The 17,899-nt window shown below is 38.8% G+C and overlaps 1 protein-coding gene across 4 annotated transcripts in view; it reads right to left on the reverse strand.

The window, feature by feature from the left end:
• The window catches only part of LOC109883813 (phosphatidylinositol transfer protein alpha isoform-like), a 56,928-nt gene that overhangs the window by 15,211 nt on the left and 23,818 nt on the right, over positions 1 to 17,899 (reverse strand). For all 4 annotated transcript variants that reach the window (XM_031808371.1, XM_031808368.1, XM_031808370.1 and 1 more), the window contains 3 exons: positions 14,856 to 14,933; positions 14,566 to 14,676; positions 7,838 to 7,960 (listed from right to left, as the gene is read on the reverse strand). In XM_031808371.1, the coding sequence (XP_031664231.1) occupies positions 7,838 to 7,960; positions 14,566 to 14,676; positions 14,856 to 14,933 (312 nt within the window). The remainder of the gene's footprint in view (positions 1 to 7,837; positions 7,961 to 14,565; positions 14,677 to 14,855; positions 14,934 to 17,899) is intronic.

Below are 17,899 nucleotides of genomic sequence, written 5' to 3' on the forward strand. Positions count from 1 at the left end.
GTCCCTGGATTTCGACTGCTCTCTGGACATTCATACCCGGATCTCACAGCTAGCTAGCTGCTATCCGTGTGACTATCGGCCTTCGTCGATTCCGGAGCAAACATCAATTATTCCGGAGCTAGCAAGCTCCGTCAATCACTCCTGAGTTCCATCAATCACACCTGGGCTGCAGTCACCTATCCGGACCCGTTTTACTGCCTTCGCGGAGCCCCACCGGGCCTTCACAACTGGACTGCCGACGTTATCTACCCGAAGGAGTTATTCGGCTGGCTCCTCCGTCGCGACGTTACCCGAACGCCCATCTGCGGCCTGCTAACCGTTAGCTGTCTTACCGGCTGCTATCTGAATAGACAATCGGACAATTTTTTATTTTTTATTATTATTATTATGTTTTCTTCTTGGGCCTCTATAACTATATCTATTGTTTTTATTTTTGTTGTTGTTGTGTGATTTGGATTAATCCCCTCTACCATACGGAACCCCACTAATCTACTGTCGGAACGCAAGAGGTGGCTAACAACAGACCTCCATCCTATGCTAGCTTGCTACCGATGCCCTGGCTAGCTGTCTAAATCACCAACCAACCTCTCCACTCACCGGACCCTTTTGATCACTCGACTAAGCATGCCTCTCCTTAATGTCAATATGTCTTGTCCATTGCTGTTCTGGTTAGTGTTTATTGGCTTATTTCACTGTAGAGCCTCTAGTCCTGCTCACTATACCTTATCCAACCTATTAGTTCCACCACCCACACATGCAATGACATCTCCTGGTTTCAACGATGTTTCTAGAGACAATATCTCTCTCTTCATCACTCAATACCTAGGTTTACCTCCACTGTATTCACATCCTACCATACATTTGTCTGTACATTATACCTTGATGCTATTTTATCGCCCCCAGAAACCTCCTTTTACTCTATGTTCCAGACGTTCTAGACGACCAATTCTCATAGCTTTTAGCCGTACCCTTATTCTACTCCTCCTATGTTCCTCTGGCGATGTAGAGGTGAATCCAGGCCCTGCAGTGCCTAGCTCCACTCCTATTCCCCAGGCGCTCTCTTTTGACGACTTCTGTAACCGTAATAGCCTTGGTTTCATGCATGTTAACATTAGAAGCCTCCTCCCTAAGTTTGTTCTATTCACTGCTTTAGCACACTCTGCCAACCCGGATGTTCTAGCTGTGTCTGAATCCTGGCTTAGGAAGACCACCAAAATTCAGACATTTTAATTCCAAACTACAACATTTTCAGACAAGATAGAACTGCCAAAGGGGGCGGTGTTGCAATCTACTGCAAAGATAGCCTGCAGAGTTCTGTCCTACTATCCAGGTCTGTACCCAAACAATTTGAACTTCTACTTTTAAAAATCCACCTCTCTAAAAACAAGTCTCTCACCGTTGCCGCCTGCTATAGACCACCCTCTGCCCCCAGCTGTGCTCTGGACACCATATGTGAACTGATTGCCCCCCATCTATCTTCAGAGTTCGTGCTGCTAGGCGACCTAAACTGGAACATGCTTAACACCCCAGCCATCCTACAATCTAAACTTGATGCCCTCAATCTCACACAAATTATCAATGAACCTACCAGGTACCTCCCCAAAGCCTTAAACACGGGCACCCTCATAGATATCATCCTAACCAACTTCCCCTCTAAATACACCTCTGCTGTCTTCAACCAAGATCTCAGCGATCACTGCCTCATTGCCTGCATCCGTAATGGGTCAGCGGTAAAACGACCTCCACTCATCACTGTAAAACGCTCCCTGAAACACTTCTGCGAGCAGGCCTTTCTAATCGACCTGGCCGGGGTATCCTGGAAGGATATTGATCTCATCCCGTCAGTAGAGGATGCCTGGATATTTTTTTTAAATGCCTTCCTAACCATCTTAAATAAACATGCCCCATTCAAGAAATTTAGAACCAGGAACAGATATAGCCCTTGGTTCTCCCCAGACCTGACTGCCCTTAACCAACACAAAAACATCCTATGGCGTTCTGCATTAGCATCGAACAGCCCCCGTGATATGCAGCTGTTCAGGGAAGCTAGAAACCATTATACACAGGCAGTTAGAAAAGCCAAGGCTAGCTTTTTCAAGCAGAAATTTGCTTCCTGCAACACTAACTCAAAAAAGTTCTGGGACACTGTAAAGTCCATGGAGAATAAGAACACCTCCTCCCAGCTGCCCACTGCACTGAAGATAGGAAACACTGTCACCACTGATAAATCCACCATAATTGAGAATTTCAATAAGCATTTTTCTACGGCTGGCCATGCTTTCCACCTGGCTACTCCTACCCCGGACAACAGCACTGCACCCCCAACAGCAACTCGCCCAAGCCTTCCCCATTTCTCCTTCTCCCAAATCCATTCAGCTGATGTTCTGAAAGAGCTGCAAAATCTGGACCCCTACAAATCAGCCGGGCTAGACAATCTGGACCCTTTCTTTCTAAAATTATCTGCCGAAATTGTTGCCACCCCTATTACTAGCCTGTTCAACCTCTCTTTCGTGTCGTCTGAGATTCCCAAAGATTGGAAAGCAGCTGCAGTCATCCCCCTCTTCAAAGGGGGGGACACTCTTGACCCAAACTGCTACAGACCTATATCTATCCTACCGTGCCTTTCTAAGGTCTTCGAAAGCCAAGTCAACAAACAGATTACCGACCATTTCGAATCTCACCATACCTTCTCTGCTATGCAATCTGGTTTCAGAGCTGGTCATGGGTGCACCTCAGCCACGCTCAAGGTCCTAAACGATATCTTAACCGCCATCGATAAGAAACATTACTGTGCAGCCGTATTCATTGATCTGGCCAAGGCTTTCGACTCTGTCAATCACCATATCCTCATCGGCAGACTCGACACTCTTGGTTTCTCAAATGATTGCCTTGCCTGGTTCACCAACTACTTCTCTGATAGAGTTCAGTGTGTCAAATCGGAGGGTCTGCTGTCCGGACCTCTGGCAGTCTCTATGGGGTTGCCACAGGGTTCAATTCTTGGACCGACTCTCTTCTCTGTATACATCAATGAGGTCGCTCTTGCTGCTGGTGAGTCCCTGATCCACCTCTACGCAGACGACACCATTCTGTATACTTCCGGCCCTTCTTTGGACACTGTGTTAACAACCCTCCAGGCAAGCTTCAATGCCATACAACTCTCCTTCCGTGGCCTCCAATTGCTCTTAAATACAAGTAAAACTAAATGCATGCTCTTCAACCGATCGCTACCTGCACCTACCCGCCTGTCCAACATCACTACTCTGGACGGCTCTGACTTAGAATACGTGGACAACTACAAATACTTAGGTGTCTGGTTAGACTGTAAACTCTCCTTCCAGACCCATATCAAACATCTCCAATCCAAAGTTAAATCTAGAATTGGCTTCCTATTTCGCAACAAAGCATCCTTCACTCATGCTGCCAAACATACCCTTGTAAAACTGACCATCCTACCAATCCTCGACTTTGGCGATGTCATTTACAAAATAGCCTCCAATACCCTACTCAACAAATTGGATGCAGTCTATCACAGTGCAATCCGTTTTATCACCAAAGCCCCATATACTACCCACCATTGCGACCTGTACGCTCTCGTTGGCTGGCCCTCGCTTCATACTCGTCGCCAAACCCACTGGCTCCATGTCATCTACAAGACCCTGCTAGGTAAAGTCCCCCCTTATCTCAGCTCGCTGGTCACCATAGCATCTCCCACCTGTAGCACACGCTCCAGCAGGTATATCTCTCTAGTCACCCCCAAAACCAATTCTTTCTTTGGCCGCCTCTCCTTCCAGTTCTCTGCTGCCAATGACTGGAACGAACTACAAAAATCTCTGAAACTGGAAACACTTATCTCCCTCACTAGCTTTAAGCACCAACTGTCAGAGCAGCTCACAGATTACTGCACCTGTACATAGCCCACCTATAATTTAGCCCAAACAACTACCTCTTTCCCAACTGTATTTAATTTTTATTTATTTATTTATTTTGCTCCTTTGCACCCCATTATTTTTATTTCTACTTTGCACATTCTTCCATTGCAAAACTACCATTCCAGTATTTTACTTGCTATATTGTATTTACTTTGCCATCATGGCCTTTTTTGCCTTTACCTCCCTTCTCACCTCACATTGTATATAGACTTGTTTATACTGCATTATTGACTGTATGTTTGTTTTTACTCCATGTGTAACTCTGTGTCGTTTTATCTGTCGAACTGCTTTGCTTTATCTTGGCCAGGTCGCAATTGTAAATGAGAACTTGTTCTCAACTTGCCTACCTGGTTAAATAAAGGTAAAATAAAATAAAAAATAAAATTAACATCTGCTAACCATGTGTATGTGACCATTAACATCTGCTAACCATGTGTATGTGACCATTAACATCTGCTAACCATGTGTATGTGACCATTAACATCTGCTAACCATGTGTATGTGACCATTAACATCTGCTAACCATGTGTATGTGACCATTAACATCTGCTAACCATGTGTATGTGACCATTAACATCTGCTAACCATGTGTATGTGACCATTAACATCTGCTAACCATGTGTATGTGACCATTAACATCTGCTAACCATGTGTATGTGACCATTAACATCTGCTAACCATGTGTATGTGACCATTAACATCTGCTAACCATGTGTATGTGACCATTAACATCTGCTAACCATGTGTATGTGACCATTAACATCTGCTAACCATGTGTATGTGACCATTAACATCTGCTAACCATGTGTATGTGACCATTAACATCTGCTAACCATGTGTATGTGACCATTAACATCTGCTAACCATGTGTATGTGACCATTAACATCTGCTAACCATGTGTATGTGACCATTAACATCTGCTAACCATGTGTATGTGACATTAACATCTGCTAACCATGTGTATGTGACCATTAACATCTGCTAACCATGTGTATGTGACCATTAACATCTGCTAACCATGTGTATGTGACCATTAACATCTGCTAACCATGTGTATGTGACCATTAACATCTGCTAACCATGTGTATGTGACCATTAACATCTGCTAACCATGTGTATGTGACCATTAACATCTGCTAACCATGTGTATGTGACCATTAACATCTACTAACCATGTGTATGTGACCATTAACATCTGCTAACCATGTGTATGTGACCATTAACATCTGCTATCCATGTGTATGTGACCATTAACATCTGCTAACCATGTGTATGTGACCATTAACATCTGCTAACCATGTGTATGTGACCATTAACATCTGCTAACCATGTGACCATTAACATCTGCTAACCATGTGTATGTGACCATTAACATCTGCTAACCATGTGTATGTGACCATTAACATCTGCTAACCATGTGTATGTGACCATTAACATCTGCTATCCATGTGTATGTGACCATTAACATCTGCTAACCATGTGTATGTGACCATTAACATCTGCTAGCCATGTGTATGTGACAAATAACATTTGATTTGATTTGATTTAGATATGCTGCCTTTACTCAAAGTCAGTAGCATGTCATTAGTAAAGGTTGAAAAAAAGCAAAGGGCCTAAACAGCTACCCTGGGGAACTCCTGATTCTAACTGGATTATGTTTGAGAGGCTCCATTAAAGAACACCCTCTGTGTTCTGTTAGACAGGTAACTCTTTATCCACATTATAACAGGGGGTGTAAAGCCATAACACATCCGTTTTTCCAGCAGCAGACTATGATCGATAATGTCAAAAGCTGCACTGAAGTCTAACAGGACAGCCCCCACAGTCATTTTATCATCCATTTCTCTCATCAGTCATTTGTGTAAGTACTGTGGTTGTTGGATGTCCTCCCCTACAAGCATGCTGAAATTCTGTTGTCAATTTGTTTACTGTGAAATAGCAATGTATCTTGTCAACAAAAAATATCCTGAAGTTTACTAAGGGTTGGTTACAGGCTGATTGGTCGGCTATTTGAGCCAGTAAAGGGGGCTTTACTATTCTTGGGTAGCGGAACGACTTTAGCTTCCCTCCAGGCCAGAGGGCACACATTTTCTAGTAGGCTTAAATTAAAGATGTGGCCATATCGTCTGCTATTATCCTCAGTAATTTTGCATCCAGATTGTCAGACCCCGGTGGCTTGTTATTGCTGATAGACAACTATTATTATTAATATTATCACTACTATTCAGATGGTTATATATTATTATTACTATTCAGATGGTTATATATTATTATTACTATTCAGATGGTTATATATTATTATTACTATTCAGATGGTTATATATTATTATTACTATTCAGATGGTTATATATTATTATTACTATTCAGATGGTTATATATTATTATTACTATTCAGATGGTTATATATTATTATTATTACTATTCAGATGGTTATATATTATATTATTATTATTACTATTCAGATGGTTATATATTATATTATTATTATTACTATTCAGATGGTTATATATTATATTATTATTATTACTATTCAGATGGTTATTATATTATTATTACTATTCAGATGGTTATATATTATTATTACTATTCAGATGGTTATATATTATTATTATTACTATTCAGATGGTTATATATTATATTATTATTATTACTATTCAGATGGTTATATATTATATTATTATTATTACTATTCAGATGGTTATATATTATTATTACTATTCAGATGGTTATATATTATTATTACTATTCAGATGGTTATATATTATTATTATTACTATTCAGATGGTTATATATTATATTATTATTATTACTATTCAGATGGTTATATATTATATTATTATTATTACTATTCAGATGGTTATATATTATTATTACTATTCAGATGGTTATATATTATTATTACTATTCAGATGGTTATATATTATTATTATTACTATTCAGATGGTTATATATTATATTATTATTATTACTATTCAGATGGTTATATATTATATTATTATTATTACTATTCAGATGGTTATATATTATTATTATTACTATTCAGATGGTTATATATTATTATTACTATTCAGATGGTTACATATTATTATTATTACTATTCAGATGGTTATATATTATTATTATTACTATTCAGATGGTTATATATTATTATTATTACTATTCAGATGGTTATATATTATTATTATTACTATTCAGATGGTTATATATTATTATTACTATTCAGATGGTTATATATTATTATTACTATTCAGATGGTTATATATTATATTATTATTATTACTATTCAGATGGTTATATATTATATTATTATTATTACTATTCAGATGGTTATATATTATTATTACTATTCAGATGGTTGAATATTGTTATTATTACTATTCAGATGGTTATATATTATTATTACTATTCAGATGGTTATATATTATATTATTATTATTACTATTCAGATGGTTATATATTATATTATTATTATTACTATTCAGATGGTTATATATTATTATTATTACTATTCAGATGGTTATATATTATTATTACTATTCAGATGGTTATATATTATATTATTATTATTACTATTCAGATGGTTATATATTATATTATTATTATTACTATTCAGATGGTTATATATTATTATTACTATTCAGATGGTTGAATATTGTTATTATTACTATTCAGATGGTTATATATTGTTATTATTAATATTATTATTATTATTATTATTATTAGTAGTAGTAGTAGTAGTATTACTAATCGGATGGTTACATATTATTATTATTATTATTATTCAGATGGTAGATGATTAACCCTTCATATACTGTACTGATAGTAGTATAATACACACCCTTCAATTTTCTTTACTGTTCAGTACTATAAATATATCTACTTTCCTCACTCCTCTCCTCTCCTCACCTCGTCCAGTTCTTTGCGTGTGTCGTCCTCCATGCGACGGATGTCCTCCATGGTGAGTTCGATCCACTTGTCGATCCAGCAGAACAGCTGACGGTGGAAGTTGGTGAACAGACGCTTCTCTTGCTGAGAGGGATGGAGAGAAAAGAGAGATAACGAAAGAATGAGAAACAGCGAGAGAAAGCTTCAATATTTAAATGATGTTCAATATTCTCATGAGATACTGCTTCAATACTGCATAATACTACATTAGTATAACACCGCATAATACTACAATAGTATAACACCGCATAATACTACATTAGTATAACACCGCATAATACTACATTAGTATAACACCGCATAATACTACATTAGTATAACACCGCATAATACTACAATAGTATAACACCGCATAATACTACATTAGTATAATACTAAATAATAGTATAATAGTATAATAATAAATAATACCATAATTGTATAATACCACATAATACCATAATAGTATAATGCTAAATAATACTATACTAGTATACTGCTAAATAATACTATACTAGTATAATACTAAAGAATACTATACTAGTATAATAGTAAATAATACTATACTAGTATAATAGTAAATAATACTATAATAGTATGATACTACAACAGTATAATACTACACTCATATAATACTAAATAATACTACAGTAGTATACTACTAAATAATACTATAATAGTACACAAATCAAATCAAATCAAATGTATTTGTCACATACACATGGTTAGCAGATGTTAATGCGAGTGTAGCGAAATGCTTGTGCTTCTAGTTCCGACAATGCAGTAATAACGAAAGTAATCTAACTAACAATTCCCCCCAAAAAATTACTGTCTTATACACAGTGTAAGGGGATAAAGAATATGTACATAAGGATATATGAATGAGTGATGGTACAGAGCAGCATAGGCAAGATACAGTAGATGATATCGAGTGCAGTATATACATATGAGATGAGTATGTAAACCAAGTGGCATAGTTAAAGTGGCTAGTGATACATGTATTACATAAGGATGCAGTCGATGATATAGAGTACAGTATCTACGTATGCATATGAGATGAATAATGTAGGGTAAGTAACATTATATAAGGTAGCATTGTTTAAAGTGGCTAGTGATATATTTACATCATTTCCCATCAATTCCCATGATTAAAGTGGCTGGAGTAGAGTCAGTGGCATTGACAGTGTGTTGGCAGTAGCCACTCAATGTTAGTGGTGGCTGTTTAACAGTCTGATGGCCTTGAGATAGAAGCTGTTTTTCAGTCTCTCGGTCCCAGCTTTGATGCACCTGTACTGACCTCGCCTTCTGGATGACAGCGGGGTGAACAGGCAGTGGCTCGGGTGGTTGATGTCCTTGATGATCTTTATGGCCTTCCTGTAGCATCGGGTGGTGTAGGTGTCCTGGAGGGCAGGTAGTTTGCCCCCGGTGATGCGTTGTGCAGACCTCACTACCCTCTGGAGAGCCTTACGGTTGAGGGCGGTGCAGTTGCCATACCAGGCGGTGATACAGCCCGCCAGGATGCTCTCGATTGTGCATCTGTAGAAGTTTGTGAGTGCTTTTGGTGACAAGCCGAATTTCTTCAGCCTCCTGAGGTTGAAGAGGCGCTGCTGCGCCTTCTTCACGATGCTGTCTGTGTGAGTGGACCAATTCAGTTTGTCTGTGATGTGTATGCCGAGGAACTTAAAACTTGCTACCCTCTCCACTACTGTTCCATCGATGTGGATGGGGGGGTGTTCCCTCTGCTGTTTCCTGAAGTCCACAATCATCTCCTTAGTTTTGTTGACGTTGAGTGTGAGGTTATTTTCCTGACACCACACTCCGAGGGCCCTCACCTCCTCCCTGTAGGCCGTCTCGTCGTTGTTGGTAATCAAGCCTACCACTGTTGTGTCGTCCGCAAACTTGCATAATACTACAATAGTATAATACCAAATAATACTCCAATAGTATACATACCAGATAATACTACAATAGTATAATGCTAAATAATACTACAATAGTATAATACTAAATACCACAATAGTATAATACTAAATAATACTACAGTGGTATAATACTCAATGACACTACAATAGCATAATACTAAATAATACTATAATAGTATAATACCAAACAATACTATACTTGTATAATGCCACATAATACCATAATAGTATAATACTAAATCATACTATAATAGTATACGACTAAATAATACTATACTAGTATAATACTAAGATAGTACACAACTAAATAGTACTATACTGGTACACAACTAAATAGTACTATACTGGTATACTACTAAATAATACTATACTAGTGTAATACTAAATAATACTATACTAGTGTAATACTAAATAATACTATAATAGGATAGTACTACATAATACTATAATACTATAATACTAAATAATACTATACTACTAAATAATACTATACTACTATATAATACTATAATACCAAATAATACTATACTACTAAATAATACTATACTACTAAATAATACTATACTACTAAATAATACTATACTACTAAATAATACTATACTACTAAATAATACTATACTAGTGTAATACTAAATAATACTATAATAGGATAGTACTACATAATACTATAATACTAAATAATACTATACTACTAAATAATACTATACTACTAAATAATACTATACTACTATAATACTAAAGAATACTATAATACGAAATAATACTATAATACTAAATAATACTATACTACTAAATAATACTATACTACTAAATAATACTATACTACTAAATAATACTATACTACTATAATACTAAAGAATACTATAATACGAAATAATACTATAATACTAAATAATACTATAATACTAAATAATACTATAATAGTATAATATTAGATAATACTATAGTAGTAAAATACTAAATAATACTATAATACTAAATAATACTATAATACTAAATAATACTATAATACTAAATAATACTATAATAGTATAATATTAGATAATACTATAGTAGTAAAATACTAAATAATACTATAATACTAAATAATACTATAATACTAAATAATACTACAATACTAAATAATACTATACTACTATATAATACTATACTACTATATAATACTATACTACTAAATAATACTATACTACTAAATAATACTATACTACTAAATAATACTATACTACTAAATAATACTATACTACTATATAATACTATACTACTAAATAATACTATAATACTAAATAATACTATAATAGTATAATATTAGATAATACTATAGTAGTAAAATACTAAATAATACTATAATACTAAATAATACTATAATACTAAATAATACTATAATACTAAATAATACTATACTACTAAATAATACTATACTGCTATATAATACTATACTACTATATAATACTATACTACTAAATAATACTATAATACTAAATAATACTATACTACTAAATAATACTATACTACTATATAATACTATACTACTAAATAATACTATACTACTAAATAATACTATAATACTAAATAATACTATACTACTATATAATACTATAATACTAAATAATACTATAATACTAAATAATACTATAATAGTATAATATTAGATAATACTATAGTAGTAAAATACTAAATAATACTATAATACAAATAGATTGAGTCCAGCAGAGATTAGAAGAAATATGATCGAAGGATCACAGAAGGAAATGATATGCCCAGGCAACTCCCCACCAGATCACAACAAATCAACTCCCCACCAGATCACAACAAATCAACTCCCCTTCCAGATCACAACAAATCAACTCCCCACCAGATCACAACAAATCAACTCCCCACCAGATCACAACAAATCAACTCCCCACCAGATCACAACAAATCAACTCCCCACCAGGTCACAACAAATCAACTCCCCACCAGATCACAACAAATCAACTCCCCACCAGGCCACAACAAATCAACTCCCCACCAGGTCACAACAAATCAACTCCCCACCAGATCACAACAAATCAACTCCCCACCAGGCCACAACAAATCAACTCCCCACCAGATCACAACAAATCAACTCCCCACCAGATCACAACAAATCAACTCCCCACCAGATCACAACAAATCAACTCCCCACCAGATCACAACAAATCAACTCCCCACCAGGTCACAACAAATCAACTCCCCACCAGATCACAACAAATCAACTCCCCACCAGGCCACAACAAATCAACTCCCCACCAGGTCACAACAAATCAACTCCCCACCAGATCACAACAAATCAACTCCCCACCAGGCCACAACAAATCAACTCCCCACCAGATCACAACAAATCAACTCCCCACCAGATCACAACAAATCAACTCCCCACCAGATCACAACAAATCAACTCCCCACCAGGTCACAACAAATCAACTCCCCACCAGATCACAACAAATCAACTCCCCACCAGATCACAACAAATCAACTCCCCACCAGGCCACAACAAATCAACTCCCCACCAGATCACAACAAATCAACTCCCCACCAGGTCACAACAAATAAATTCCCCACCAGGTCACAACAAATCAACTCCCCACCAGGACACAACAAATCAACTCCCCACCAGGCCACAACAAATCAACTCCCGACCAGGCCACAACAAATCAACTCCCGACCAGGCCACGACAAATCAACTCCCCACCAGGCCACAACAAATCAACTCCCCACCAGGCCACAACAAATCAACTCCCCACCAGGCCACAACAAATCAACTCCTCACCAGGCCACAACAAATCAACTCCCCACCAGGCCACAACAAATCAACTCCCCACAGCTACTCTACTCTACTACCATAGACATGTACAGCTACTCTACTCTACTACCATAGACATGAACAGCTACTCTACTACCATAGACATGTAAAGTGGGTGGGGTTATATCCTTCCTGTTTGGCCCTGTCCGGGGGTGTCCTCGGATGGGGCCACAGTGTCTCCTGACCCCTCCTGTCTCAGCCTCCAGTATTTATGCTGCAGTAGTTTATGTGTCGGGGGGCTGGGGTCAGTTTGTTATATCTGGAGTACTTCTCCTGTCCTATTCGGTGTCCTGTGTGAATCTAAGTGTGCGTTCTCTAATTCTCTCCTTCTCTCTTTCTTTCTTTCTCTCTCTCGGAGGACCTGAGCCCTAGGACCATGCCCCAGGACTACCTGACATGATGACTCCTTGCTGTCCCCAGTCCACCTGGCCATGCTGCTGTTCCAGTTTCAACTGACCTGAGCCCTAGGACCATGCCCCAGGACTACCTGACATGATGACTCCTTGCTGTCCCCAGTCCACCTGGCCATGCTGCTGCTCCAGTTTCAACTTCCACCTGACTGTGCTGCTGCTCCAGTTTCAGCTGTTCTGCCTTATTATTATTCGACCATGCTGGTCATTTATGAACATTTGAACATCTTGGCCATGTTCTGTTATAATCTCCACCCGGCACAGCCAGAAGAGGACTGGCCACCCCACATAGCCTGGTTCCTCTCTAGGTTTCTTCCTAGGTTTTGGCCTTTCTAGGGAGTTTTTCCTAGCCACCGTGCTTCTACACCTGCATTGCTTGCTGTTTGGGGTTTTAGGCTGGGTTTCTGTACAGCACTTTGAGATATCAGCTGATGTACGAAGGGCTATATAAATAAATTTGATTTGATTTGATTTGATGTACAGCTACTCTACTCTACTACCATAGACATGTATAGCTACTCTACTCTACTACCATAGACATGTACAGCTACTCTACTCTAATACCATAGACATGTACAGCTACTCTACTCTAATACCATAGACATGTACAGCAACTCTACTCTAATACCATAGACATGTACAGCTACTCTACTCTAATACCATAGACATGTACAGCTACTCTACTCTACTACCATAGACATGTACAGCTACTCTACTCTAATACCATAGACATGTACAGCTACTCTACTCCCATAGACATGTACAGCTACTCTACTCTACTACCATAGACATGAACAGCTACTCTACTCTACTACCATAGACATGTACAGCAACTCTACTCTACTACCATAGACATGTACAGCTACTCTACTCTACTACCATAGACATGTACAGCTACTCTACTCTAATACCATAGACATGTAGAGCTACTCTACTCTACTACCATAGACATGTACAGCTACTCTACTCTACTACCATAGACATGTACAGCTACTCTACTCTAATACCATAGACATGTACAGCTACTCTACTCTACTACCATAGACATGTAGAGCTACTCTACTCTAATACCATAGACATGTACAGCTACTCTACTCTACTACCATAGACATGTACAGCTACTCTACTCTACTACCATAGACATGTACAGCTACTCTACTCTAATACCATAGACATGTACAGCTACTCTACTCTACTACCATAGACATGTAGAGCTACTCTACTCTACTACCATAGACATGTACAGCTACTCTACTACCATAGACATGTACAGCTACTCTACTCTAATACCATAGACATGTAGAGCTACTCTACTCTACTACCATAGACATGTACAGCTACTCTACTCTACTTTTCCAGTCACAACATTTAGACTCCTCACCACTCCTCTCCTCATCATCCTCTTCCTCACCCCTCATCTCCTCCCTCCTCCTCCTCACTCCTCCTTGTCCTCCTCCCTCCTTCTCCCTCCTCCTCCTCACCCCTCATCTCCTCCCTCACCCCTCCTCGCCACCTTAGCCCTCCTCCTCCCATCATCCCAGTCTTCATCCTCTGTACCTTCTGGATGAAGTTCTCCACTTTGTTCTGCAGGCCCCACCACTTGAACTTGACTGTCACCAGTTTGTAGGCACACATGTGTGGGCAATCTGTCTTCTTAGGGAGCTCCTTCTGCACACACACACGCACACACACACACACACACACACACACCACACACACACACACACACACAGAGACACACACACACACACACACAGAGACACACACACAGAGACACACACATCAATATACCTCATTCTGCAAACACAAATATTATTATACACACACACTCTCCCTGCCCACTGTACCTTCCAATCTGGTCCCAGAGGGCCTCGGCCAGTCTTCCCTGACTTAAATTTAGTGGGGTCATCCTCTGGCTTATAGTCCTGGAGACAGAGAAATTGAGAGACCGGAGAAAGAAAGAGAAAGACAAAGAGAAAGAGAGAGAGAGAGAGAGAGAGAGGAAGATATATTCTTGAGGCACTGTATGTAAACACATTGCTCACAAAGCCAGTGGCAGGTGATTTAGTAAAGATTGAAAAGGGTAAAGGGCCTAGACAGCTGCCTTGTGGAATTCCTGATTCTACCTGGATTATGTTGGAGAGGCTTCCATTAAATAACACCCTCTGTGTTGAATGTCCTTCCCCATAAGCGTGCTAAAAGTCTGTTGTTAATTTGTTTACTGCCATAACAAACGGGTTGAATGCTTACTGACTCAAAACCTTTCAGGTTGTAATTTTTTATAAATTAGTAAACATTTCTAAAAACATAATTCCACTTTGACATTATGGGATATTGTGTGTAGGCCAGTGGCAAATATTGTGATTCAATGAGTTTGCTGTTTTGCACAAAATGTCATTTAGCTTTTTACTATCATTCTATATATATATTGTTTGTTTCATAGTTTCATCTTGTTTTTCTTCACTTTAAATCACATGATTTCTACATTTATAGTATGTTTTATAATCAGATGTGCAGCCAGATTTATTTACCTTTTGCCTCTGTCATGCCCTGACCTTAGAGCTTTTTATGTCTCTATTTTGGTTTGGTGTGATTTGGGTCGGCATTCTATGTTCCTTTTTCTATGTTTATGTATTTCTATGTTTTGGCCGGATATGGTTCTCAAATCAGGGACAGCTGTCTATCGTTGTCTCTGATTGGGAACCATACTTAGGTAGCTTTTTCCCACATGGATTTTGTGGGTAGTTAATTTCTGTTTAGTGTTTTGCACCTTACAGGACTGTTTCGGTTATTCTCTTTGTTATTTTTGTTAGTGTTCAGTGTCAATAAAAAGCATGAACCCCTACCACGCTGCGCTTTTGGTCCGATGATTCCTCTTCCTCTTCTTCAGACAACGTATACCGTTACAACCTCATCCCTCTCAACTAGGGATGAAACGGTTACCGGTTTCACGATAAACCCCGGTAAAATTCCCAGCGGTTAGTATTACTGTTTCAAATGTTAATTATCATTAAAACCGCGTTTGAAAAACTCCCGGTAAATACTGTCCAGCATCAACCACAGTTAGCATCAGTCTGACGCAGGCGCAGCAACGTGGGTTTTGTTTTGTGTGAAAACATGGCGGAAGGCAGTGGCAGCGCTCGGGAAAATTTTCAGCCGTCTAAGAGGACCAAATCTGAAGTATGGTCGTATTTTGGGATTTACAAGAGTGCTGAGGGAAACTTAAATCGAAGATGGTCTCCCTGGCTGCAGAACATGCAAAAAAAACAACAACAAAAAAAACTAAATCAAATCACTGCGAAAGGGGCAACACTTCACAACTCTTCAGTCATCTTCGTGACCACCACCCACTACTTTACAGCGAATGCAAGGTAAGTTCACTTTTAGCTCAATACATGATGTGGGGACTTCGGAATGGGGGAAAATGTCCTGGTTTGTCTGTTTAACTTGCTAATAGCTTGTCAATCATATAAACTGAAGCTTTCAGTGTTACCTACTCCTGTAAAAACACAACACGTTCTGCTGCTGTATGTGTCGTGTGTCTGCAGATTCACACAGATAACACGTTATGTAGTTTAATCACCCAACCAACATATTTTGTTCATTTAAAATCCGCCAGTCGTCGACTTGGTTGTAAAAGTGTTCCAACAGGAGAAACACTGGTCCCTCCTCATCTACAGTTGTGACACAGACGCTCCAGCATTTAAAAAGGCAGGCTGCTTACGCACCCACATCAAAACATGATCAAGACCTCACTGCAGCCCTTTCATATTACATTGCAAAGGACATGATACCATTTCATATTGTTGAGGGGCCTGTCTCTCTGAGGCTGATGAAGGTTGCAAAGTGACATCACAAACATTATTTTCCAAAACTGAAATCCCAAACCTGTACAACCAGGTTAAAGTTGATGCTGGAAAAGGTTTGGCTCAAGGCACATGGTTTTGCTGCAACTACGTACCTCTGGACCAGCGAAAGCAGGGGGTGGTTCAACCCTACAATCAGCTTCACTATCCATTACCTCACCCCAGACTGACAACTGGAATCAAACTGCCTGCAAACACAGTTCTTCCCAGAAGATCACAATATCAGATAATCTTTTGAGAATATGATGGAAGAGTGTGGGTGGGGGGTGGGGGGGTTAAACAAGGAAGACCTGGTCTGCATAACCACAGACAACAGAACAAACATGATCAAGGCTTTAGAAGAGTTCCCAGATCCGTGGCTTTGGCCATCATTTGAACCTGGCCATCTCAAAGGTTCTGAACATTCAGAGTTCTGCCATAATCTGGTCCAAGGCTTCTCACAGAGCTGGAAGAGAAGGAGAGAACTGAGAGAAAAGCAAGTTGCCCTCAACATGCCACAGAAGGCTCTGATCCATGATGTTGTAACCCGATGGGCATCTACACACAAGATGCTTGAGCGTTTCTTCAGACAACAGCAGCCAGTCTGTGCGACACTGGCTGGAGAAAGAGGATCATGGCATCTGATGCTGACATAAGTGTCATGGAGAAACTGTGCCAACTCCTTGAAGCTCTGAGCTCCTTGAACCTCTGAGCTCCTTGAACCTCTGAGCAAGTTTACAGATGCACTTGCCTCAGAGACACGAGAGACACGAGTGACACTGTCAGCCATCAAGCCTGTCCTGGACCACCCATGATGTTCTGGTGGAAAAGGATACGGAGCCATCCCTGACCAGGGAGATTAAAAGGATACGGAGCCATCCCTGACCAGGGAGATTAAAAGGATACGGGGACTGAATCTGCAATAGGTAAGCAGCTTGGTTTGAAGAAATCAACTGTGGGAGCAATTATTAGGAAATGGAAGACATACAAGACCACTGATAATCGCCCTCGATCTGGGACTCCACGCAAGATCTCACCCCGTGGGG

The sequence above is a fragment of the Oncorhynchus kisutch genome, linkage group LG28, assembly GCF_002021735.2.
Source record: "Oncorhynchus kisutch isolate 150728-3 linkage group LG28, Okis_V2, whole genome shotgun sequence".
In the NCBI taxonomy this organism is placed as follows: Eukaryota; Metazoa; Chordata; class Actinopteri; order Salmoniformes; family Salmonidae; genus Oncorhynchus; species Oncorhynchus kisutch.